This window comes from Felis catus, chromosome D2 (assembly GCF_018350175.1).
Source record: "Felis catus isolate Fca126 chromosome D2, F.catus_Fca126_mat1.0, whole genome shotgun sequence".
Classification (NCBI taxonomy): Eukaryota; Metazoa; Chordata; class Mammalia; order Carnivora; family Felidae; genus Felis; species Felis catus.
In genome coordinates, this window is record NC_058378.1 from 55218073 (window position 1) to 55242204 (window position 24132).

The 24132-nt window shown below is 37.5% G+C and overlaps 1 protein-coding gene across 16 annotated transcripts in view; it reads left to right on the plus strand.

The window, feature by feature from the left end:
- CC2D2B (coiled-coil and C2 domain containing 2B) overlaps nucleotides 1–24132 on the plus strand; it is a 95631-nt gene that overhangs the window by 55779 nt on the left and 15720 nt on the right. For 11 of the 16 annotated variants that reach the window (XM_019813601.3, XM_045040482.1, XM_045040486.1 and 8 more), the window contains 10 exons: nucleotides 1407–1499; nucleotides 1685–1776; nucleotides 3570–3740; nucleotides 4960–5056; nucleotides 5947–6056; nucleotides 11172–11265; nucleotides 17128–17226; nucleotides 19800–19982; nucleotides 20148–20345; nucleotides 22567–22656. In XM_019813601.3, the coding sequence (XP_019669160.3) occupies nucleotides 1407–1499; nucleotides 1685–1776; nucleotides 3570–3740; nucleotides 4960–5056; nucleotides 5947–6056; nucleotides 11172–11265; nucleotides 17128–17226; nucleotides 19800–19982; nucleotides 20148–20345; nucleotides 22567–22656 (1227 nt within the window). Of the gene's footprint in view, nucleotides 1–1406; nucleotides 1500–1684; nucleotides 1777–3569; nucleotides 3741–4959; nucleotides 5057–5946; nucleotides 6057–7702; nucleotides 7801–11171; nucleotides 11266–17127; nucleotides 17227–19799; nucleotides 19983–20147; nucleotides 20346–22566; nucleotides 22657–24132 lie in introns of those variants that run through there. The other 5 variants (XM_045040484.1, XM_019813607.3, XM_045040485.1 and 2 more) reach the window with 5 other exon arrangements.

The following is a 24132-nucleotide window of genomic DNA, read 5'->3' on the forward strand; positions in this document are numbered from 1 at the left end:
TTCCTCCTCTGGAATACCAATTATGCATAGATGATTTCTCTTTAGTGCATCACTTAGTTCTCTAATTTTCCCCTCATACTCCTGGATTTTTTTATCTCTCTTTTTCTCAGCTTCTTCTTTTTCCATAATTTTATCTTCTAGTTCACCTATTCTCTCCTCTGCCTGTTCAATCGGAGCCATGGTTGTCTCCATTTTATTTTGCAGATCATTAATAGCATTTTTTAGCTCCTCCTGGCTGTTCCTTAGTCCCTTGATCTCTGTAGCAATAGATTCTCTGCTGTCCTTTATACTGTTTTCAAGCCCAACGATTAATTTTATGACTATTACTCTAAATTCACTTTCTGTTATATTGTTTAAATCGTTTTTGATCAGTTCATTAGCTGTCGTTATTTCCGGGATGTTTTTTTGAGGGGAATTCTTCCGTTTCGTCATTTTGGATAGTCCCTGGAGTGGTGTGGGACTGCGGGGCCACTTCCCCTGTGCTGTCTTGAATAACTTGCATTGGTGGGTGCAGTCAGACCTGATGTCTGCCCCCAGCCCACCACTGGGGCCACAGTCAGACCGGTGTGTGCCTTCTCTTCCCCTCTCCTAGGGGCGGGATTCACTGTGGGGTGGTGTGGCCCGTCTGGGCTACTTGCACACTGCCAGGCTAGTGGTGCTGGGGATCTGGCGTATTAGCTGGGGTGGATCCGCAAGGTGCACGGGGGCAGGAGGGGCAGGCTCAGCTGGCTTTTCCTTAGGATATCCACTTGGGGAGGGGCCCCTCTTCCGTGGGCCTCTTGTCTACACTTGCCTCTGGAGAATCCGTTCTGCTAGTCTTCTGGCGATTTTCTGGGTTATTTAGGCAGGTGTGGGTGGAATCTAAGTGATCCGCAGGACACGTTGACCTCAGCGTCCTCCTACACCGCCATCTTCCTATCATTAACTTTTTAAAGCTAGAAGTTAAGGGGCACCTGGCTGGCTTAGTCAGTGGAACATGCAACTCTTGATCTTGGGGTTGTGAGTTCGAGCCCCACATTGGGTGTAGGGTTTACTTTAAAATTTTTTTTAAAAATAAGGTTATAAATTAAAAATTAAAGTTATTGATACTATACTATTTCCTATATGTTTTATTTTCAGTGATTGCCAGGTAAATATATGCATAAAGAACATTTCTCAATCATCTTCACATTTTTTCATAATTTCTCAATCGTAATTTTTTCCTCAACATTACTCTATTTTAAAAGATGAATGGACTTTATCCTAGAAGCAAACAAAAGAATCAAAAGCTCTTCTTAGCTAATGCTCAGTGATTTCCAGCGTCTCCTATCCATGAACCAAAGTGAACATTTAATATTTTATTGTAGTGTATCATAGCTGAACTCTGTGACATTGAAGAGGTGAAACTAACTTAATTCTCTGTTTAGGAATATGAAACTCAGATAGAGAAGGATATCCCCATTTCAGATGTCAATTCTATTACTGCACAACGGATTAATTCTGCCAATTTTCTGAAAAAGGTAACAATGGCAAAATAGTATCATTAATATGTTTGCATTCACTTTTGTGAAATCCTCCTAATCTCCTTTTCCATTCATTGCTTGCAAAAATTAGGAGTGAAAAATAGTGGCACCATTACCATTGTAAATACTTAATCTTCAAATAGAAACTGTTATTTCTTTAAATTAAATTTATTTTTTTGTAGATGAAAAAGTTGATAATGAGAAGAATTGTTAAAGTTAGCAAAGTTAACTTATCGGATGTTGTGGCTGATTATGAAGAAATTGTATCTGCAAGGTACATAGTAAAAATTATTATTTAAATATGAAATATAAAGCTGTAAGATAATGCCTTCAAATTTCTCTATGTTCTCTGTTCTAATATTAAGTTACATGCAAAGGATGCATTTACAAAGCTTGAAGTGAAATATAGTGACTTAAAATATATTATTAATTTTTTTAATGTTTATTTATTTTTGAGAGAGAGAGAGAGACAGAGTGTGAGCTGGGGGAGGAGCAGAGAGAGAGGGGGACACAGAATCCAAAACAGGCTCCAGGCTCTGAGCTATCAGCACAGAGCCTGATGTGGAGCTCTAACCCACGGATCACGAGATCATGACCTGAGCCAAAGTTGGATGCTTAACCAGCTGAGCCACCCAGGGGCCCCATTTTGTTATTTTTTTATTAGGTTTTTTTTTTTTGGGGGGGTTATTTAAAATTGCACTTTGGACATATCTATATGATATGTATTTTCAGTTGCATAGCATTTTAATTTTTTTAATGTTTATTTTTTGAGAGAAAGCACAAGCCAGGGAGGGGCAGCGAGAGACACACACACACAGAATCTGAAGGGGGCTCTAGGCTCTGAGGTGTCAGCACAGAGCCCGTTGTGGGGCTTGAACCCAACAGCCATGAGACCATGACCTGAGCCGTAATTGGACGCTTTAGCTGACTGAGGCACCCAGGTGCCCCGGTAGTATTTCAGTTTTTAACCCTCTCCTTATTGATCGTTTTTAGGTGAGAAAGAAAAAGAAAAGAAATACCTTTGTCCCAAATTCGTTTTGTCCTAAGATTTTCCTGTCCTGGAACTGCTACTGGAAAAGTCACTGCTGGCAGCACCACACATTAAGCCTACAATCTCCCCCTTTCAAAACTGAATCCTCAACCATACATGGGTGCTGTGATCCACAGACAGCAGTTGGGGGAGCCTTTGGCTGAACTCAATTCTTATATCATTCTGTCTCTGAAACTTAGCAGTGGGACCGGTACTATGCATGCCATGTTTCTGGGAACCCTCCCTGGGGCCACATGCAGATTCCTAATGTTACTAATAAGGCTTTAAATTGGTTTGGATGCAGAAATCTATTGTATTTTATTTTCATTTTTTTGGGAGGGGGGAATGCGTGTGGCCATAAAGCTATAATTCAATGGATTTGTGTTGGCAGCCTGTGTAACTAACTCCTGTCTCAAAGCCATGCAGAAAAGTTGAGTGTCTAACCACTTTCAAGAGAGCAATTCCTGAAAAATGAATAATATTCTGAAAGAACATCATGTTTTGTGGAATTACCTCTCCTTGTCTCTTCTTGGACCATGTACCCAAAGGGCATGGAGCAATCACATTTTCTCATAACATGACAGTGAGCATAGCATCTCTTCTATGCTCCAAAAAAGCTTCTTTCCTTCGGTTTAAGACAACTCTGTATCCGCTCCACAATGGAGAACATATGGGTTCAGAATAATGGCCTTATTTACAATAGTTAACTTTAAAAATTGATGTCTTTTGGGGTGCCTGGGTGGCGCAGTCGGTTAAGCGTCCGACTTCGGCTCAGGTCACAATCTCGCGGTCCGTGAGTTCGAGCCCCGCGTCGGGCTCTGGGCTGATGGCTCAGAGCCTGGAGCCTGTTTCCAATTCTGTGTCTCCCTCTCTCTCTGCCCCTCCTGCTTTCATGCTCTGTCTCTCTCTGTCCCAAAAAAATAAATAAACGTTGAAAAAATAAATAAATAAATAAATAAATAAATAAATAAAAATTGATGTCTTTTAAAACAAAGTAATCTTGTGTATATGCGGATGATCACTTTTTTACTCTTTAGCCAGTTGACATATGCAGTTTGTAAGATTGTTGAACGACAAAGAAAGTTAAAGCCTCAGAGGAAAGAAAGGAGAAAGGTGGCCGCACAGACTATCTGTGATGGAGATATTAAGATTCTTGTTAGAATACTGCGGGCTTACAATATTCCTACCAGAAACACAACAGTTAATAGGTAAGACAGTGTGCACCAGTTTTTACAGTTGCAAAAGCTCTGTCTTAAATATAATTTCCAAACTGTCCTATGTGTAAAACTCTGCACTTTATTAATGCTCCATATACAGAAATGGAATGAAAGCTGAAGTCTTCATTTGGATAGTCATACTGTCATTGCCATGTCTTAAGAGTTTTCAGAAGTTTGAGATGCACAAAGTAACTTCAGCATGTGTATTTTGGGGTGACATATCAAATAAATACCTTTGTCCCTATTCCCTGTTGTGGAAACTTGTGATGCTGCTCTTGCCAAGGGCACTGTTCTCTGCACTGGCCCCTCTTAGTATTGAAAGTAGGCTCTGTCTGAGACTTGTCATTTTGGTTGACCTCTGCAAAAATCAGATCTTACCCAACTCTTCTGCAGGCACTCTCTGTGTTTTATTTATGTTTCTTGAGCCAAGGATATGTGGGGCCAGAATAGACATTGCCATTTAGTGACCAAATTAAGGCATCATGAATATTAAATGCTCATGTATATTTAGTGTATCCTGAATATTGAGTGTCTTATGTGTTTAGTCTCATGTATGAATCGTATATTATGGATATTTAGAACCCAGGTATCTCAGGAATATTAAGTATCCCTTCCTATGTTTAACACCTATGTGCTCTTTTTGTCTTATGTTAACCACATCCCATGATTTCTACATGTGAAAAAATATTTTGCTTACTAGGTACTAATCTATAGATTATCTATAAAACCTAATTTATAAAACCTCTCAAAAGTTTTTCCTATGTTTTATAAACAACATCCTTATTTATCCAATAGAACTGATGTTCTCAAAACAAATGCACATTTCAAAGGCTAACTTTTATGAAATAAGGACATCATAAAATCACCACCATTTTCTGTAGTCATCAATTTGTAAAAGACAGAATATTATAATACCTAAAACAGGAAGGATATAATCTCCATGTATCGCTTACCTTATTTTTCTCCTTTGCAAAGTCCAGTGAAAACTTATCGCAAACTGGATCCAATACATAGTTCCGCACTTAGGAGCCAGTCTTCCAGAATAGTGATTATCAAATGTTTAGCTCTAACCACCTATGATAAGAAGATACAAAGCAAATTTTCAGATCCAGGGTAACTGAATTCTTTATCTCCATGAACATAGGCAAAACGCTACTGATTCCCACCAACACTAATGTTAAAATTTACCTCTAACTCGTTTTTCCTGAAGAGCCTTGGATCTGCCCACTTATTTGATATCATCCGTATCTCACCTCAGACATAAGGAAACAGTCAAATCAGTATCTTCAGATGAGATCTTAAATGAGGTAAGTATTTAATAACACTTCTATAAAGTTCAATTTTGATTATGTTTGCCCTGAATTGTGACTGGCTGCTATCTGGCCTCTCCATCTCTAGCGTCTTGAGCTTCCAGTTGACTTTCTATAACGCAATGAACGTGCTCTTTATAAAATGTAATCCTAACCAATTCATTCCATGCTCCCCTGCTCTCAGGGCCTACAGAATAAGGTACAAGCTCCTTTAGAATACCTGCAAAAATCTGTGATGATCTGGCCCTTACCTACAAATCAGCCACATCACTCTCCACCCCACGACAGTATCATATCATATCATATCATATCATATCATATCATATCATGTCATGTCATGTCATATCATATCATATCATATCATATCATATCATATCATATCATATCATACTTCTACTTCTAGAAGGTCTCTTGCCCTTTCCTTTACCTGGAATGGCCTCCACACAGCTCCATGTTATTGGCCACATGAAACTTCCTACTTAACATTTCAGAGCTCAAACATGTTTTCTCTGTGAAGCTCTCCTTTTCCTTACCCCAGAAAATTAATCATTGGCCTTCCTGAGTAACTATTCTACCTTGAATATATTTCTTTTATTTTTCACATTTCATTGCAATTTTATTTGTTTACCTGTTTAACTTCCCCTGACAGGCTATACAATCCTTGAAGGTAAGTTCCATTTATGTTTTGATCCTAGAAAAGTACCTGATATTGAATAGGACCAATAAATATTTATTAAATGAATGAACCACTACTGGCTGTTTGAAAACCTGGAAAAAGTAAGCCATCCAGTTGTCAGTCAGTAACCAAGTAATGTCCTAGCCTTCTCCCTCTTACCAGCTTTATAAAATATTTCAAAAATCTAGTCAGTGTTTATTATGTGTTTCAGGGTACTATATACCCTTTTGTGGAAGTTTCCTTTCAACACACTGTATACCGAACCAGTACTGCAAGTGGATCTCATCCATGCTGGAACGAAGAAATTAAAGTAGATTTTATGTAGGTTGGAATCTATTTCTCTTCAGCTTCTAAAAACGAGCAATAACAAAATTGTTCTCTTACGCCATTTATCAAAAATAATGATTGAGATATGATTTATTTTTTAAGCTTTTAAATTATGAAATAATTTCTTAGATAGGCATGAATATATATGCAAATGTAAGTTCTGAGGAAAAATGATAGTATGAATACCCATGTATTGGCCATCCAGCTTAAGTAAAATATGACCATTACCTTTGAAGGCCAGGACCTCATGGTATTCCCTCTCCTTCCCCCTGGAGGTAACAACCACTAATCTGTGTTAACATTCCCTCTCTTTATGATTTTATATCATTAATATTTATCCCTAACTATGTATTATTTACTTGTGGATGTTTATATAAATTGAATCGTCTTTTGCAATCTTGTTTATTTGCTCTCAGTTATTTTGAGAGATTCATCTGTGTTCATACTCCTAGCTTTCCTCTCTCCTCCTTCCTCCCTTCTATTTTCTTTCTTTCTTTGCTACCTCTTCTCCCTTCTTCCTCTTTTCTTTCCTTCCTTCTTTTATTTTCATTTCTAGATAGTATCCTACTGGACTAAAATGCCATAATTTTTTCTACTTTTTCCTGGTGATACACATTTTTCTTGTTTTAGGCTTTTTCTATTGCAAGTAATGTTGCTCTGAACATTCTTGTACTTGTCTTCTGGAGCACACGTGCAAGAGTTTCTTTTTAAGACAGTAGTGCTCAAATGTTTTTGTGTCTTAGAATCACCTGTATGGCTTCTTAAACCATTGCTGGGCCCCACCTTCATAGCTTCTAATTCAGTAGGTCTGGGGTAGGTCTTGATGATTCCATTTCCAACAAGTTCCCAGGTGTTACTGATGCTACTTAGTGAGGAGATATTTTGAGAACCTCTGCTCTAGGATATATGTCCAGGAGTAGAATTGCTAGGTTATAGTTGAATTCAGCTTCAGCTTTACTAGATAATACCAAACTGTTTTCTAGTGACTGTACCAATATACACTCCCAATAGCAATATACAAAAGTTCTATTGTGTGTCGTATCTTCAGTAATATTTTGTACCTTTAAAATTATGTTTTCCAATATGATAGATCTAAAATGATATTATCATTGTGGTTTAAATTACATTCCCTGTTTTCTAATGAGATTGAGTTTTTTCCCCATTTTAAAAAAATCAATAGACTACTTTTTAGAGCAGTTTTAGGCTCACAGTAAACTTGAGTAGAAAGTGCAGAGAGTTCTCATATACACCCTTCCCACAATACACACACATACAGCTTCCCTCAGCATCAGTGTGGTATGTTTGTTACAATCCATGAACCAATGTTGACACATCATTATCAACCATTACTTGAGAGTTCACTCTCATGTTGTGCATTTTATGGGTTTTGGCAAATGTATAAGGACATGAACCCACCACTATAATATCATACAGCATTGTGTTACTGCCCTAAAAATATTCTCTGTTTCATCTATTCATCCCTTCATCCTTCCCCTGGGACCTCTAGCAACCACTGACATTTTTACTGCCTCCATAGCTTTTTCCCTTTTCCAGAATGTCATTGCATTAACCTATGGGTAGGCCTTATCCAATCAGTTGAAGGCTTAACAGGAAAAAGACTTACCTCCCCCTAGGGAGACTCAAACTGCAACTCTTCCCTGGGCCTCCAGCCTGCTGGTCTACCCTGCAGATTTTGGACTTGCATACCCCACAATCACGTGAGTCAGCACTACAGAAGGTAATTTGCTTTACTCAAGGTCTACTAATTTGTTTTTAATGTAGAAATAACACTTCACATGAATCCTACCCCGTTAACCTTTAAAGTGTGCAGTATATTACTGTTGGCTGTAGGTACAATGTTGCACAGCAGATCTTTAGAACTTACTCGTCGTCTTGCTTAACTGAAACTTAATGCCTATTGATTAGTAACTCCCCATTTGCCTCTCCCAGGCCCTGGCAACTAACATTCCACTCTTTGATTTTTTGAAGTTGACTGTTTTAGATGTCTCATATAAGTGGAATTATTCAGTACTTGTCTTTTGGTGACTGGTTTATTGGTTTCTTTTAGTTAGCATAAGGTCCTCAAGGTTCATCCATGTTGTCGCATATTGCAGAATGTCCTTATTTTTTAAGGGTGAATAGTATTTATTTCATTGTGTGTGTAGCACATTAGCTTTATCCATTCATCTGTCAACAGACATTTAGGATATTTTCGTATCTTGACTATTGTCTGCGCTACAATAAACATAAGAGTGCTAACATCTCTTTGAGATCCTGATTCAGTTCTTTTGGATAGATGCCTAGAAATGGGATTGCTAGATCAGATGGCAAATCTGTTTTTAATTTTTTTGAAGAACCTCCATACTGTTTTCCATAGCAGCTGCATTGTTTTGCGTTCCTACTGGCAGCGTGCAAGGATTCCAGCTTTCCACATCTTTACTAACACTTGGCATCTTTCCTTTTTTGTTAAAAACAAAGCCAAAAAATTTGTCCAGGTGTGAGGTGGTATCTCATTGCTGTTTTGATTTGCATTTCCCTGATTATTAGTGAGCATTTTATTATTGGTTAACAATTATTGAGCTTTTTTTTTTAAAGATTTTATTTTATTTTATTTTTTAAGTAATCTCTACACCCAGCTTGGGGCTTGAATTTATAACCCCGAGGCAAAGAGTGCATGCTCTAGTGACCGAGCCAGCCAGACGCCCTGAGCACTTTTTCATATACTTGTTGGTCATTGTAGATCTTCTTTGGAAAATGTCTACTCAATTTTCAGCATATTTTAAAATTGGATTATTAATTTATTATTGAGTTGTATAAGTCCCTCATATGTTTTGGAGATTAACCCTTTATAATACATAAGGTTTATAAATATTTTCTCTCATGCCATACATTGCCTTTTCACTTCGATGATTGTTTCCTTTGCTGTGATGAAGATTTACATTTTGATATATTTCCACTTGATTATTTTTGTTTTTATTGCCCGTGCTTTGGCGTCATATCTATGAAATGAAATCATTGCCACAACATATGCCATGAAGCTTTTCTCTTGTGTTTTCTTCTAGGAGCTTTACAGTTTTAAGTCTTTAATTTTAAGTCTTTAATCCATTTTGAATTGATTTTTGTGTGTGGTGTAAAACAAGGGTCCAATTGGACTATTTTTGCATGTTGATAGTTTTATTGATACCATTTGTTGAAGAGACTATTCTTTCCACGTTGTGTATTCTTGACATCCTTGTCAAAGATCGGTTGACCCAATATAGATGCGGGGATTTATATCTGGGCTCTCCATTCTGTACCATTGGTCTGTATGTCTGTCTCAATGCCAGTACCATAATATTTTGATTACTGTAGTTTGTAACGTATTTTGAAATCAGGATGTTGGATGCCTTCAGGTTTGTTTGTCTTTCTCAAGATTTATGTTTGATGCTAAATCTATGTAAATAGGCTTTTGTTACTGGAAATAAGGTACATTGATCAAGACAAATTTGAAACATAGAACTTAAAATTGTTCTCTAAACTCAATAAGCAATTTTCAGTTGTCACTTCCTATGTATCTTTAGCTCTCACTGGGGTGAAAGTAATATAGAGAACTGGCAACTACATCCATTATCAAACTCCTTTCTCTTTTCCTGGTGCCCTTTCCCCCTTCTCCTGCCAATCTTGTTCATCTCCCTCAAGTTCTACAGATCATGTGGTTCCTGACTATTGGCATGGTTCTCTGATGGTGTCACTGTATTAAATAAAAAGATTTAGGAGAACACAAAATTGTAAGATAAATAAACTTACAAGTGAACCGAAGAGAAGAAGGCTGTAGAGTATTTGCAGTTACAGCAGCGAGATAAGCCAGGAACACATTTAGAGAACAACCAAGTAGATCAGAGGATTCAGCTAAGGCACAACCATTCAGTTACCCACTTTTCGTTCCATGACATACCAGAGCTCTGTTCCCTTCTCCACAGGACATTTTAGTGAATAAAGACCACATGCAAATGGGATAGATAGTAATAATAAATACATAGTAGATAGTTATTAGCCTTGTGAGCTCTACTGTGAAGGAGAAATTGTGAAATATGAGTAAGTTTTGAGTAGAATACAAAATGCAGAACAATGCAGGACTTGAGTGATTGAAGGAACATGCTAAGTTGACACACTCAAAAATGTTTGAGGATAACAGTTATCATTTCTCCTACTAGCGTAGTGCTGTAAGTATTCATGGCCTCCTCTGTCCTGTCATAAGCCTTTGCAACATGAACTCTGGAGGAGTAGGGTAGGGAAGTCAGCTTATCACTTAAAAATATAAGGAAACTTCAAACTGTTCTGTAATCTCAACTTACATTTTGCAATTGTCACTGACTGTAGGTCTCAGAAAGGTACAGAAACTGTCAGAGATCCTTTGAAATAGTTGCTTCCTTAGCAACAAGCTTCAATAATATTATCGGTGGCAGTTGGTATAGTGAAATGAGTTCAGGTAGGAGCTCTGTCATTTGCTCAAGCAAGTTATTTAACTTCTCTGAGCTGTTAGAAGTTTGATCATGGTCAAGATTCCATGCACAAGCTGGAGCTAAGAGTGAAGAAAGTTCATTGCTTGTGGTATACCACACTCTCCTTTCACTACCTCCAGAAATGTATCTAGTCAAGTAAACCATCAACAGACAGCTTGCAAATGCATTCCTCTGTCCCAGTTTCTAGTTGGAGAAAATAAATGCGGGAAAGAAAAAAAGCTTTATGGTTAAGCAGTCGTATTTTTTAGCTGACAGCAAAAGAGCAGTTTAACTGTATGTGGGAACTAGCAGAAGACAACAGAATTTAAGATATTTGGACAATCTTAATGCACCATACTTTGGATAATTTGTTTGCAATGGATTGCTGTAGTAAATTCCTGCTTGACATTGAAACACTTTTAATGCAAATTACCTCAAGAGAGGTACAGGATAAATTACAAAGCACATACTGGCTTAAAGGAAGATAACAGTCATCTGCAAAACACATAGCTTTTTCTTAGCCTACACTTTGTAAAAGAAAAGAACACAGGTAATTACATGGTTCTTTATTAGTAATGCTCTTATAAAACAAGTTAAGCAATTTATATATATATTTTTTTATTTACAGCTCACCAGGACATGATTATAGCTTCTCAAGCTTATCTAAAATAAAAGATAATATTTATATCAACATTTTTGATGAAATGATTATTGAAAAACAGGTAATTTAGAATAATTATAACAATCAATGGTGAACTAATTTTAAGGTCAGACTGAATAAACCCTAGTAACATCTTTGTAAATTTGCTTTTAGATGCAATGTCTTTTTCCAACATTTTCTAAAAAGAACTTGGGGCAACTTGAAATAAAATCAGACATGTGACAAGTCAGTTAAAAAATATCAGAGATCATAAACCACGTATGAGAGGCTAAGAGAAAAATTACCAGGTATACTCACAACAGCAAAGAAAAGATCTTTCCCCTCCCCCCGCCGTTCCCGAAACCAGCCAGGGCGTGCCCAGTTGTAGTCTGACCTAAAGGCGGGAACCAATCAAGTTCTGCTGAGTGGTTTGAAATAAAGGCGGGAACCAAACAAGTTCTGCTGAGCGTTCAAATTTAAATGTCAACCAATAACAGCTCTGTAACCTCAAAAAATCCCTAACTTGTTTGTGCCTGTCTATAAAAGAAGCTGTAAGATCCTTGCTCGGGGCCTCTTAGCGACATCGGCAACGAGTGCGTGGAGGACCAGGTTCGAACCTGCAATAAACGACCCTTGCCGCTTGGCTTTGACTCTGGACTCTGGTGGTTTGTTTTCGGGGGGGTCTCTCGAATCGGGGCATATCACATAGAGGAGGTGGAGGGGGTAAATATACCAAGATTTCGGGAGAAGTAGGTTTCTGCAATTTAACATTACATTTAAATGTGAGCTTTCTGGGAGCCAAGAAAATTGAAATGAAATGAAAATGCATTCTGTATTTCTCACTGCCTGATCAAAGAAAACATACCACTTCGGCAAAAGACACCAAAATTATTCACAGGACTAAAACCCAGTTCTAGTCAATCAGATTTTTTAAATTACTGAATGTCTTCATCATAGATACGCAAAAGCTCCTAACAACGCTTAGTGTAATCTCTCAAATAAATATTAGCTTCCTTCCTACTAAACTTGGCACCAGAAGTATAAAGATGCATATCCATTATACCTCCTCTCTTGGGACTCTGATTAAACGCTTTATTATAAATGCTCATCAAATTCTATGGCCGTGCTGTTGAAGGAGCAATTAATTCTATCTAGGGACTGGGGCTCAGAGGGAGAGAAGTTGAACTAGACCTTCAAGTATGGTTTAGGAATGAGTCTTCTATAAGAACTAAGAAACATAATGTCAATGTGTTCCAATTCAGTTTTCCAGGAGATGGGACACACATTCTTATTAAAATAGTTTCTATCAATTCTTCATAAATGCTTCATAAAAGGTAAAATATTCAACAGTAATTTGGTGATGGCTGTTCTCCAAGGAGTTAAACTGAGTAGTTTTCTGATTAAACTGATAATGAAAGAAAAAAAAAAGGAGAGCTTGGGTGGCTCAGTCAGTTAAGTGTCTGACTCTTGATTTCAGCTCAGGTTTTGATCTCATGGTTGGGAGATCAAGCCCCGAGTAGGGTTCCATGTTGGGTGTGAAGCCTGCTTAAGATTCTCTCTTTCCCTCTCCTTCTGCCCCTCCCCCACACATGTGCACACATGCTCATTCTCTCTCTCTCCCTCAAAAAAATAAAAATAAATTAATAAATTAATAAATAAACTGATAATGGGTGGAACTTGCGGAACCCAAAAAATGCCTAACAGACTTTCTCTCTCAGAAGTGCGTTATCTGGTTTGACTGGAATTGAATAATATTTGATTCATAGTTAAATTCTTGTAAGTGCTTTGTGTTGTTATTGAACAAAATCCATATGCTTTAAGTATCAGGACATATGTGACAACATGAGCCTGCTATTTAGGAAAGGAAAGGGCCTGGCCTATGTTCTTGCCTTCCTCTCATGCACTGGGTTACAAGGTAACTACAGGCCAAAACATTCCTTTTTCTCATAAAAGACCCCACCTAGGCTGAGCCCCAGGATGACTACCCTGCTGAAAGAAGGTGTTGGTGTATCATCAACCACTGTTCTTTAGAAAACAGTTTCTTCCCATGCTTCAGTTTTCCTCTTGTCCTTGTGTATTTTTTCTTCCTGCTGTCAACTATTTCTTACTTCCTGTGGGTTCCCCCTTCATTAGTTAACTTGTTAGCAGGAAGCTGAGGACTTGGAAGTCTCATAGAAATGTGGCCTATTTTTAGCACTGGGGATGAAAGAGCTGGGCTCTTTCTAAGACGAATTTGGAACCAATCTCTCTCTCATAGGAATGGAAATATTTTAAGACCATGAATTTATCTCTAGAGTATCTTAGACCATGTCTTTCATATTAGGTTATTTTTATTTTTTGTTATTTTCTACGTAGTATTATTTTCTCTTGACCTACTAGTTATTTAATAATATGTTTTTATATATTTTCAAATGACTAATGTAACTTTTGATTTCAAATTCTAGTTTTATTGTATTGTAGTCAAAGTGCTTTTATAATTTTTAATAATCAGAACTATGATTGTTGAAAAACATAACTCTTTAGAACTTTTTATTTTTGAGGTTTAATTTTAATTACATGCTTTTCCTAGAGTTTACAAACCACTTCAGGTAAGTTTGAATTATTCAGAGGCAAGAGACTCAACCTAGGATTTCTTAATTAAATTTGTATTGACAAGCTTATTCTGGCAAACATTTTGCTTTCTATCCAAGGGGAAATAAATAGTGGAGACAAAAGGCTAAAAAAGTAAAAAATGTCAGTGCTTCAGATCATGAAACCAAATATTGCTAGTATCACCCTAGAAGCCTCTTTTGTGCTCTATCCAAATTCCTTCCTCCCCACGAGTAACTATTTTAGCTTCTAACAGCATAGATTAGGTATCGCTTATTTTTGAATCTTGTATGATTGAAATCATACATTATGCATCCATCTGTGAGTGATTTATTTCTCTCTACACTGTGTTTGTGGAAGTCATCTGTAATGATGCTCATTGATTCTCATTGCTGTATGGTATATTGTTGTAGGAATGTACCTTAACTTTTTTATGCATTCTACTATTGATAGATGATTTGTTTCTTTCTAGTTGTTGGCTCTTATATTTAACACTGATATAAATATAATTGTACATGTCTTGGGGACATCTGCATTTCTGTTGGATATATAGTTAAGAGTAAAATTGCTATTTCTCGGACTGTGCATATGCCCAGCTCTAGTTGTTTAATGCCAAGCCATTTTCAGAAGGGTTGTGTCAATTCCCACTTCCCACCACCAGTTTATGAGAGTTCTGGTTGATCATATCCTTGTCATTACCTAGCATTGTCTGATTTTTTCATTTCAAACACACTGATGAAAGCAGCCATATCACCTTACGGTTTTAAGTCTCATTTTCATGATAACTCATGAAATTGAGCACTTTTTTCTATGTTTATTGGCCATTTTGATATCCTCTTTTGTGAAAGGTGTGTTCAAGTATTTTGCCCATTTTTTTTTCATTGATTTTTAACAGTTCTGTGTACAATCTGGATATGAGTACTTTGTCAGATATACATTTTACAAGTATTTTTCCCACACTGGCTTGTCTTTTTTACTTTTTTACTTTTTAGTGTGTCTTTTGATGAACAGAAAATCTTGATTTAATGTACTGCAATGCAGTCGTGGTACTTTTTTGGTCCTCTTTAAGAAATATTGCCCACTTTAGATCATGAAGATATTATCCTGTTTTTGCTTCTAAAAGTTTAATCGTTTTACCTTTCACATTTAGATTTAAAATCCAACCAGAATTGATTTTTATGTGTCTGTGAGGTAGAGGTTCAGGATTATTTTTTTCCCCATAAGTATATTCAGTTGACCCAGCACCATTTATGGAAAAGATCATCCCTTCCCCCACTGCATTATAAAGTCACCCTTTGTTATGAATCTGGTGACTGTATAAATGTGGGTTTATTTCTGGACTCTGTTCTGTTCTATTAGTCTAATATGTATCCTTGCATTGATACCACACTGTCTTAATTACTAAAGCTTTGTCATAAATTTCGATATCCAGAAATCTAAGTTTTTCAGCTTTGTTTTTCTTCCTCAAGATTGCTTTGGCTATTCTTAGCCCTTTGTATTTCCATATAAATATTAGAATCAGTTTATTGCTTTCCAAAAACAAGACAAAACCTGCTAGTATCTTTATTAGGATGGATTGAATACATAGATCAATTTAATTAGAATTGACACCTTTATAATACTGATCTTTCCAATCCCACATACATGGTATATGTCCCCTCTCCCCCTTTAATTTTCTTTGTATTAGTCAGTATTCTCCAGAGAAACAGAATCAATAGGATAGATAGATAGAGATATACATGATATATAGATATAGATATATCATATATATGAGATAGATATAGATATAGGAGATTTATTTTTGGCTCATGGGATTATGGAGGCTGAGATATGCCACAATATGCCATCTGTAAGCTGGAGAGCCAGAAAAGCAAGTGCTATAATTCAGTTTGAGTGCAAAGGCCTGAGGACTGAGAGACTGCTGGTGTAAGTTCCAGAGTCTGAAGCCCTTGAGAACCGGGAGCTCCAATGTCTGAGAGCAGGAGAAGATGGATGTCCCAATTCAAAAAGAAAGAGAATTTGCCCTTCCTCCACCTTTTTGTTCTATTCAGGTCCTCAGAGGTTGGGATGATTTCTGCCCACATTGGTGAGGGCTGATTTTTACTCAGTCTATTGATTCAAGTGCAAATCTCTTCAGTAACACCCTCACAGACACACCCAGAGAAAGTGTTTTACGTATGTGGGCATCCCTTAGTTCAGTCAAGTTCGCATGTAAAATTAACTATCACAATTTCCTTTTCCCAATTTGCACCATGATGGGGCTTAAGCATGCCTAGAATCAATCATAATATTCTAAACAGACCAAAATGATTAATTTCTCTTTGCACACAGATGGATGGTCTCTTTTTTACTTTAACAGGATGGCCTGTTTACTTCTTTAATGACAAGTTCCTAGAAGTGTAAGGTAGGCTCTATCCAAGGCCAAAGTGAGGATAGAAAAAAAGGGAAATCAAACCAATCTTACCAGTCTTGCAAATCTAAAATTCCCATGATAAAGCTGATCAGGACCTTGGGAAAAATAAACAATCTCTCAATTAGCATAAGAAATATAACATTCCAAGCAGTCAGAGTTGGTCTATCAGTGCAATCACTTCTCAATATAGAAACCTTTCTTAGAAACTGAATGGGCCTAATAAACTTAAACAAAAGAAAGAAAAAAGGAAAGGGAGGAAGGAAGGAAAGAAGGAAGAGAGAGAGAGAGAGAGGGAGGGAGGGAGGAAGAAAAAAAACTGAACTGGGCTCAGAAGACTACTAAGTAAATCAGAGAAAACTGAATTGCATGGTCTTCAGGGCTTAAGTTGAGATAGCCTTGGGGGTTACCTTTTCCTAATTGGTACCATGCACTTAAATTAACTTAGTCATGTCAGCAAAACCTGCTTGTTTTTGATCATGTTCTATCAACCATCAAACTTCTACTCTAAGCCTGCTTTTCTCCCTGATCTACAATCTATGATGCTATTCTCCTCTGAATGTGTCCTCATCATTTCAACATATTTTCACTACAATTTACCATCTTAAAATGTTGTTAGTGGTGGTGATGTCTTGGGGGTTGAGTTAAAGTAATTTTTATTCTTTTCTCTATATTCTTTAGTGTATTTTCAAAGTTTGCTGCACTGAGCATATCTACTACAATAATGTAAATAGCTGTACATAGGCCATAAACTCCACAGTGGGTCATTATTTTGCTTTAAATAGTCAAGTGTCTTTTAAAGAAATTAAAAAGAAAGAAAAATATTTTCTGTTTACTCTGGTTTCTTTTTAAGAAGAAAAAATGATTTTTTATACTTATGTGAAAGTTTGTGAAATTATTAACCATGTGATTAAAGTAAGTAACAAAAATTATCTCTATTAACAGGATCCCTATTGCAAGAGCTGCAGTAGTTATTCACATATAAGAAAGAATTGGCTCGGGTCCATTGTCTTCCCTTTCTCTGCTCTTCTGCAACAATCTGAGGTAATGGAAAATGAGTATTTGCTAACTATTCTAAGTTTTTACCTTGGCTAGTAGAAACTTACTGTTATCTTTGAATTAGATTCTGTGATTACCAGGTTGGTAGGTCAAAGCAACCCTGTTTTTGAGTGCCCCTGGGGTGTTGGAGTATTTAAATATTCTAGCTGTCTCTAGAAAAGGAGACACCCACAAATTTATTTCTTATATGTTTAGAGTGTTTGATGATAAAGAATAATACATCTAGGGGTGCCTGGGTGGCTCAGTCAGTTAAGCGTCTGACTCTTGATTTCCACTCAGGTCATGATTCATGGATCATGGGATCAAGTCCCACGTTGGGCTCTGGGCTGACAGCATGGAGCCTGCTTGGGATTCCCTCCCTCTCTCTCTGCCCCTCCCCTGCTTATATGCACACATGTGCTTTCTCTCTCAAAATAAATAAATAAACAAACAAAAAAATAACACAGCTAGCCTTAGGTCTTGAAACAACGTTAACACTTGCATATAATAGTTTTTTAGGATCAGATTCACAAATGTTCTTTGATTAATGATAAATGATTCATGGTGTTGCTTTGTGACTATGGGTTCTAAGAGTTTCACCTCCTCAGCATTGCTTATTGATAATGGTGAGACTGATGATTAGCACCTGTCTCTGTGATATCCCCACAGGGCTCTCCTGTTGAGTTGTGTAGCACAAATAATGCCTACATGACCAGAAAAATAGAAAAAACCCAGCCTAGACTCTCTTTGGGGCTTTGTTAGTTAGTTATAGAGCTATGCCATCCATAGAAGTTTCAGAAATGAATTTTGTACCTCAAAGAGCTCGCCGTCTATAGAAGAAAACTAATGCTATAGTGCTTTGATAGGGGCACAAGACAGATACCGTGAGAACATACAGTAGGGAGTACCTTACTCTTACTGGTTTGGAGAAGTGGGGGTATTCACAGGGGCCAGGGGTGAACAAGAGGGGTATGAGAAGGAGAAGGAAAGGTCAGAAAAGTATTTACCAAAGAGATAACTTTTGAATCAAGTCCTTAAAGATGGTTGTCAAACAAAAGAGGGCATTTGACTCAGAAGGAACTATGTGTGTATTATTAGAATTGCATTCAGCCATTTGCCACAGAAAACCTAACAATGAGTGATATGAGGGGTCTATTTATCTCACCTAAAAAGAAATCTAGATGACAGTGCAGCAGCTCAAGAATATCACGTTACATATCATGTGGCTGTCATCCTCATAATTGCAAATTATTCAGTGCTCCTCCAGCCTCGTATTCATGTTGCAGATGAGAGCAGGGTGAAGCAAGAAGGGGCAGTGCGCTTTCTCAGAAAACGCTGGCAGCCTTCTTCAGTTATGTGACTTGGCCACTATGTGCCTGTCATATTGCCACCTGAAACTGTTGGTGAGAAAGGAGAAGAGAGTAGACATTAGGGAAGAGAGTAGAAATGCCTGCATAATATGTTATCACGAGGGATGTCATGAGGGAGCATGTTGCAAGTATCAGGACTGCAAAGAAAGAGCAATAGAGGGGCGCCTGGGTGGCGCAGTCGGTTAAGCGTCCGACTTCAGCCAGGTCATGATCTCGCGGTCCGTGAGTTCGAGCCCCGCGTCGGGCTCTGGGCTGATGGCTCAGAGCCTGGAGCCTGTTTCCGATTCTGTGTCTCCCTCTCTCTCTGCCCCTCCCCCGTTCATGCTCTGTCTCTCTCTGTCCCAAAAATAAATAAACGTTGAAAAAAAAATTAAAAAAAAAAAAAAGAAAGAGCAATAGAGATTTAAGTTGTTGGGGTACAGGGCTTCCTACATCTGTAAATCTCCTAGTATCTCTCAGTCTCAGGCTGGACTCCAGGATAGAGAGGTAGTTAAGAATGTGGGCTTCAAAAGTGGGCAGACCTCATTAGCTGTGTGAGTTTGCACAAATTACTCAAATTCTGTAAGCCTCAGTCTCCTTATCTGCAAAGTGGGAGATTAGAGGAGTATTTACTTCATTGAATGATATGATCTACATCAAGCACTTAGCATAGTGCCTTGCACATAGTAAGTGTTCAGTAACTATTAGCTATTACTATTAGTTATTATTATTGTAAATCAGCTCCTACCTCTGTACATGCGCGCGCCCGCGCGCACACACACACACACACACACACACAAAATTCCTCCTCCTGTGGACCTGTGGGTTGTCTTTCCTGCTGCTTCATTTTTTCTTCTCTTTCTAGACCCAATATAAAATGTACCCAGTGTAACATGGTCTTTTAGCATCTTCTCTGAGCCTGAATTAGATCTTCTAAGAACTTCTATCACTCTGTTAGGGCAACTTGCATCCTTGCTTCATCCCTTTTCTACATCTGCCCTGTCCACATAGTGCATGTTAGACAGGGACCCAGGGTGTGGAGGGTGTGTGTGAACAGGTCACCATGGAGAACCTGATCATCCTTGTGCAGGTACATACTGGTAGAACCCGCATGTGCGTACCCATGCAAGTCTGTTTCCTCCTCGGGAGAAGACTGGGACAAGCTGTACTGTATTTGACTGATGTGTATGTTTGTCATGAAGAATCTATTATATTGATATATTCTTTCAGATTAGCGGAACATTTCAAGTAAATACTCCGCCAGTTTTGCTTGGGTATACTTGGAGTAAGACTCATGCGTCTCCTAAAGAAGATTATAATGGGCAGAATTTTAAAGAATCTACCTTCTTAAATATTTTTGCTACCATTGAACCTCAAATATCATATGTCACCTGTAATCCAGAACTAGACAAGGTAGGTTTTGCACTGAATTGTTTTTATAGGTACTATTAAAGAAGTATAAACTTGTTTTAAAAGCTAGTAATAATTTCAAAGTGGATAAAAATGAACATTGGTTCTTGGTATTTTCCTGTGGGAACAATATGGAATAATATTGAAATATTTTAAACTTGATTCTAGTTTTCAGATGAAACAGATGTTTTCAAGAGAGCACAGATTTTTAAAAAAAGTTGTCAGGCGATGTTTCCCAACCGAAGAGTCGCAGCTACTGTCTTTAATGGTGAAGGGATACAGATCTTAGTAACAAGATATATCAAGGCATTAAACCCACCTCAGCAACTCCTGGATGTATTTCTTCATGATTCTAATGCAACACTTGTAAGATATGTATTTTAGTAGCTTTATTGATATATAATTCACATTACATATCATTCACCCATCTAAGGTATACAGTTCAGTGGTTTTTAGTGTATTCACAAAGTTGTGCAACCATCACCATAGTAAATTTTAGAACATTTTGTTACTCTATATTTATTTTAATTTGTTTATTTTTTATATTAACTTTGAGCATAACTTTCTTACTAAAATTGTTTTGTTTTTAAAAACAGTTTCCTGAGAGAGAAACCATCTGTGTTACAGTATGTCCTCTTGAGCCCCAGATGGGAGAAAATATTTCTTCCTGATCTCTTTCATTTCTACCCCCTTGGACTAGAGAGTCACTGTTGCTACGCCAGTTCATGTGACCACACTAGCTTTGTAGTGTTTCTACCAAACTTTGGAAAATGACACAGAAAAATTCCTTTGACTTTAGGCAAAATTAAGTTATGTGTCTGGGGGCGCCTGGGTGGCTCAGTCGGTTGAGCACCCAACTCTTGGTTTCAGCCCAGGTCATGAGCTCACAGTTTTGTGAGTTCAAGGTCCGCCTCAGGCTCTGCACTGGCAGTGCAGAGCCTGCTTGGGATTCTCTCTCTTTCTGCTCCTTCCCTGCTCATGCTCGCTCTCTCTCTCTCTCTCTCTCTCTCTCCCCCAAAATAAATCAATAAACATTTTTTTAAAAGTTATGTTTCTAAAGGAGTTGTGTCCTACAAATGGCTTCTCAAAGGGTTGCTTCTCATTGTTATGTGGGAATGAAGAAACTATGTTATATTTTTCTCTGTAAACTGCCATCATAACACCTCCTACCCCATCCTATGTGACTTCCTTTATGCATATCTATTTACCAGCTGACAAGAGAAACATACTCAAAATTGAAGTTCATATAAAATGAAGATTTATTCACTATGGACTCAAAAACTCCTACCACTTTGAGAAAGGAAAATATGAAATCAGAGCTATAAGTCTCCTCTTTGAGGCAAAAAAAAATAAGCTTTGCTTAAAAGGCATCCACAAAAAATCACTTATACCTTTTGTTTATTCAGGTTTGATTGAGTCAGTTGGCTCACCTCAGAATATTTGTATTATTTTTCCACTATAAAGCTCCTTTAGCTGCACTCTAGGATGAAATAAAATATCCTAACTTAGGTTGCTTTTTGCTGTGCTCTGCCTTTCCATCATGAGTTTCTTTCTGCCTATGTTTTCTGACACCCAAAGTCCAAAGAGATAATAATGCTCTAGATTTATACCAAAAACCATCTTCGCAGGTCTTTTGTTTGTTTGTTTTTTATTTTAGAGAGAGAGAGAAAGAGAGCAGGGGAAAGGGTCAGGGAGTGAGAGAAAGAGAGAGAGAAAGAGAATCTTAAGCAGGCTCCGTGCTTAGTGTGGAGCCCAACGTGGAGTTTGATCCCATGACCCTGGGATCATGACCTGAGCTGAAGTCAAGAGTCAGATGCTCAACCAACTGAGCCTCCCAGGTGCCCCAATCCTTTTTTGTTTTGTTTTGTTTTTAAATATAACTCCTAGCAACTTTGCTTATGAAGGACTATGAATCATGAAGTCAAAAACATGACCAATGTAGGAGGTCATTAGTGCATAAATGATGGCTATTATAAATCAGTGAAAATGTCAGTAAACTTTCTGTGTTACTCATTATTTATTTGTATCCCTTTCTACTTTCCTATTTTAGTCCGAGTCCTTGTCTCTAGCCCTGTAGGGGGAACAATCCACAGTATAACTTCTGTTGTTTGAGAAAGCCAGCTGTACCAACATCTTCCTGCTCCAATAACTTGTAACAAGCTTGTATTAATAAAAATAATTCTAATAGATTTGGAACCTAAAAGTAAATCAGCTTTTGCTATTCTTCAATATATTTTTAAAAAATTTTTAACAGTTGTAATTTAAAGTATATAGGTAATATATATAATGTTTAAATTTTCTAGAATTTATTACAGTGAAGTGTAGTGGTTAATGGGCATCCTCTGGAGTCAGGCTAACTTGGGCTTGTTCCCAGAGATTCCATGCACTGTGTTAGCTGTGTGACCCTGGGCAAGTTATCCTAGCATGCTATGATTTTTTTTCCTCTTCTGTAAAACAAAAATAATAATAGTATGTACTTCATGGGCTTATGGGATACACTAAATGTGATGGTCATGCATGTAAAATACTATGCCCGGTGATGGGCATATAGTATGCACTTAATAAATGTTAGTTAATATTATTCTAGGACCTCATTGCTCGCTTTGTATCTTTGATTCCTGTTGTGCCTGATGTTCTGGATGAAAATGATGGTTTTGATATATGGATGACATCAGAGGTAACAAATTATGTTTTATAATTCAAATATATAGTATTTCTTACTTTTCTCTTAAATAGATTTTTAAAAATAGTATGCACATATGTAATACTTTGCTTTGTGAAATTTGACATCATTTGATAATTTAATACATCATAGGCAGCTCTATCATAATCCATAGAAATAATTCTCAAGATGGGGCGCCTGGGTGGCTCAGTTGGTTGAGCGTCCGACTTCAGCTCAGGTCACGATCTCGCAGTCCGTGAGTTCGAGCCCCATGTCAGGCTGTGGGCTGATGGCTCAGAGCCTGGAGCCTGCTTCCGATTCTGTGTCTCTCTCTCTGCCCCTCCCCCATTCATGCTCTGTCTCTCTCTGTCTCAAAAATAAATAAATGTTAAAAAAAAATTTTTTTTAAAAAGAAATAATTCTCAAGAGGAACAATCTATTCAACGTTATAAGTGGTAGCTCATGAATATTTTCATCCAATGGAAATTCCAGGAGTACAATATTATGACATCCTCCAGACAGAACTTGGCTTGTCACTATGGAGCTGGACAGACACTGAGTCTAGGGCAAAGACCACCCCTTCTCAGAAGCTTTCCCCAATCTCCCCACATCTCAATGAAGAGCATGCATAGCAATGCTCTTTCCTCAGCACTTCGATTAAAATTCTCTTTAAACTGGTCGCCAAATAGAATAGAGGCCCCATGCAATATTTGAGACATATTTATACTAAAAATTTATTTATACTAAGTGCAGATTTAATTGGTCATCCTATGTTTTCCACAAATCTGGCAACCCTAAGTAGAGCACTTTTTTCAGTGCTCTTGTATTTAGTTGCTTATATATTGACTCTACACCCACACTCTGCACATATACATCCCAAGTTTAATCTCTTTGAATGAATAAGTAGACTTGATTATTATTTATTTTTATGTAAAGTCAGCAAGCATTCAACAAATATTTTTGATTGAAAATTACTAGTATGATAGGAGCCTTAGAGAGGGACACTTTCCATCTGGAGCCAATGGTCCTGATACTTATCTAGAATGTTTTAGAAGTTAGAGTTGAGCTGAAATGGATTTAGGGGGCACAGGGCTAACTTAATAGGTCACTGTCTTTTGGTAAGTGAGAACAAGGGAGACACAAGCATGTGGTTCCAGTGATTCAGTAATTCCAATCTAGTAGAACTCAAAGAGGTCATTAACTGTAGACTCTTCTGAGACTCTCTCATCTAATCAAAATGTGTTCATGGGTATTATAATCCTGCAGAACATTGAAAGAGCCTCTAAAATAGCTAAAAAATAACCATAAAAATAACCATTCAGGCAAATGCTAGTACTCTCGAGTCCCTCCCCACCCCCAACCACCAATCCAAATAATACCCATTACCGAGAGGTTATTACAAGTATGGGATTCCTCTCGGCTAATGTCTTCCCACTGACATCAACTCTTTGGCCATGGGATGCCCATGATATATAACTATTAGACTGTCAC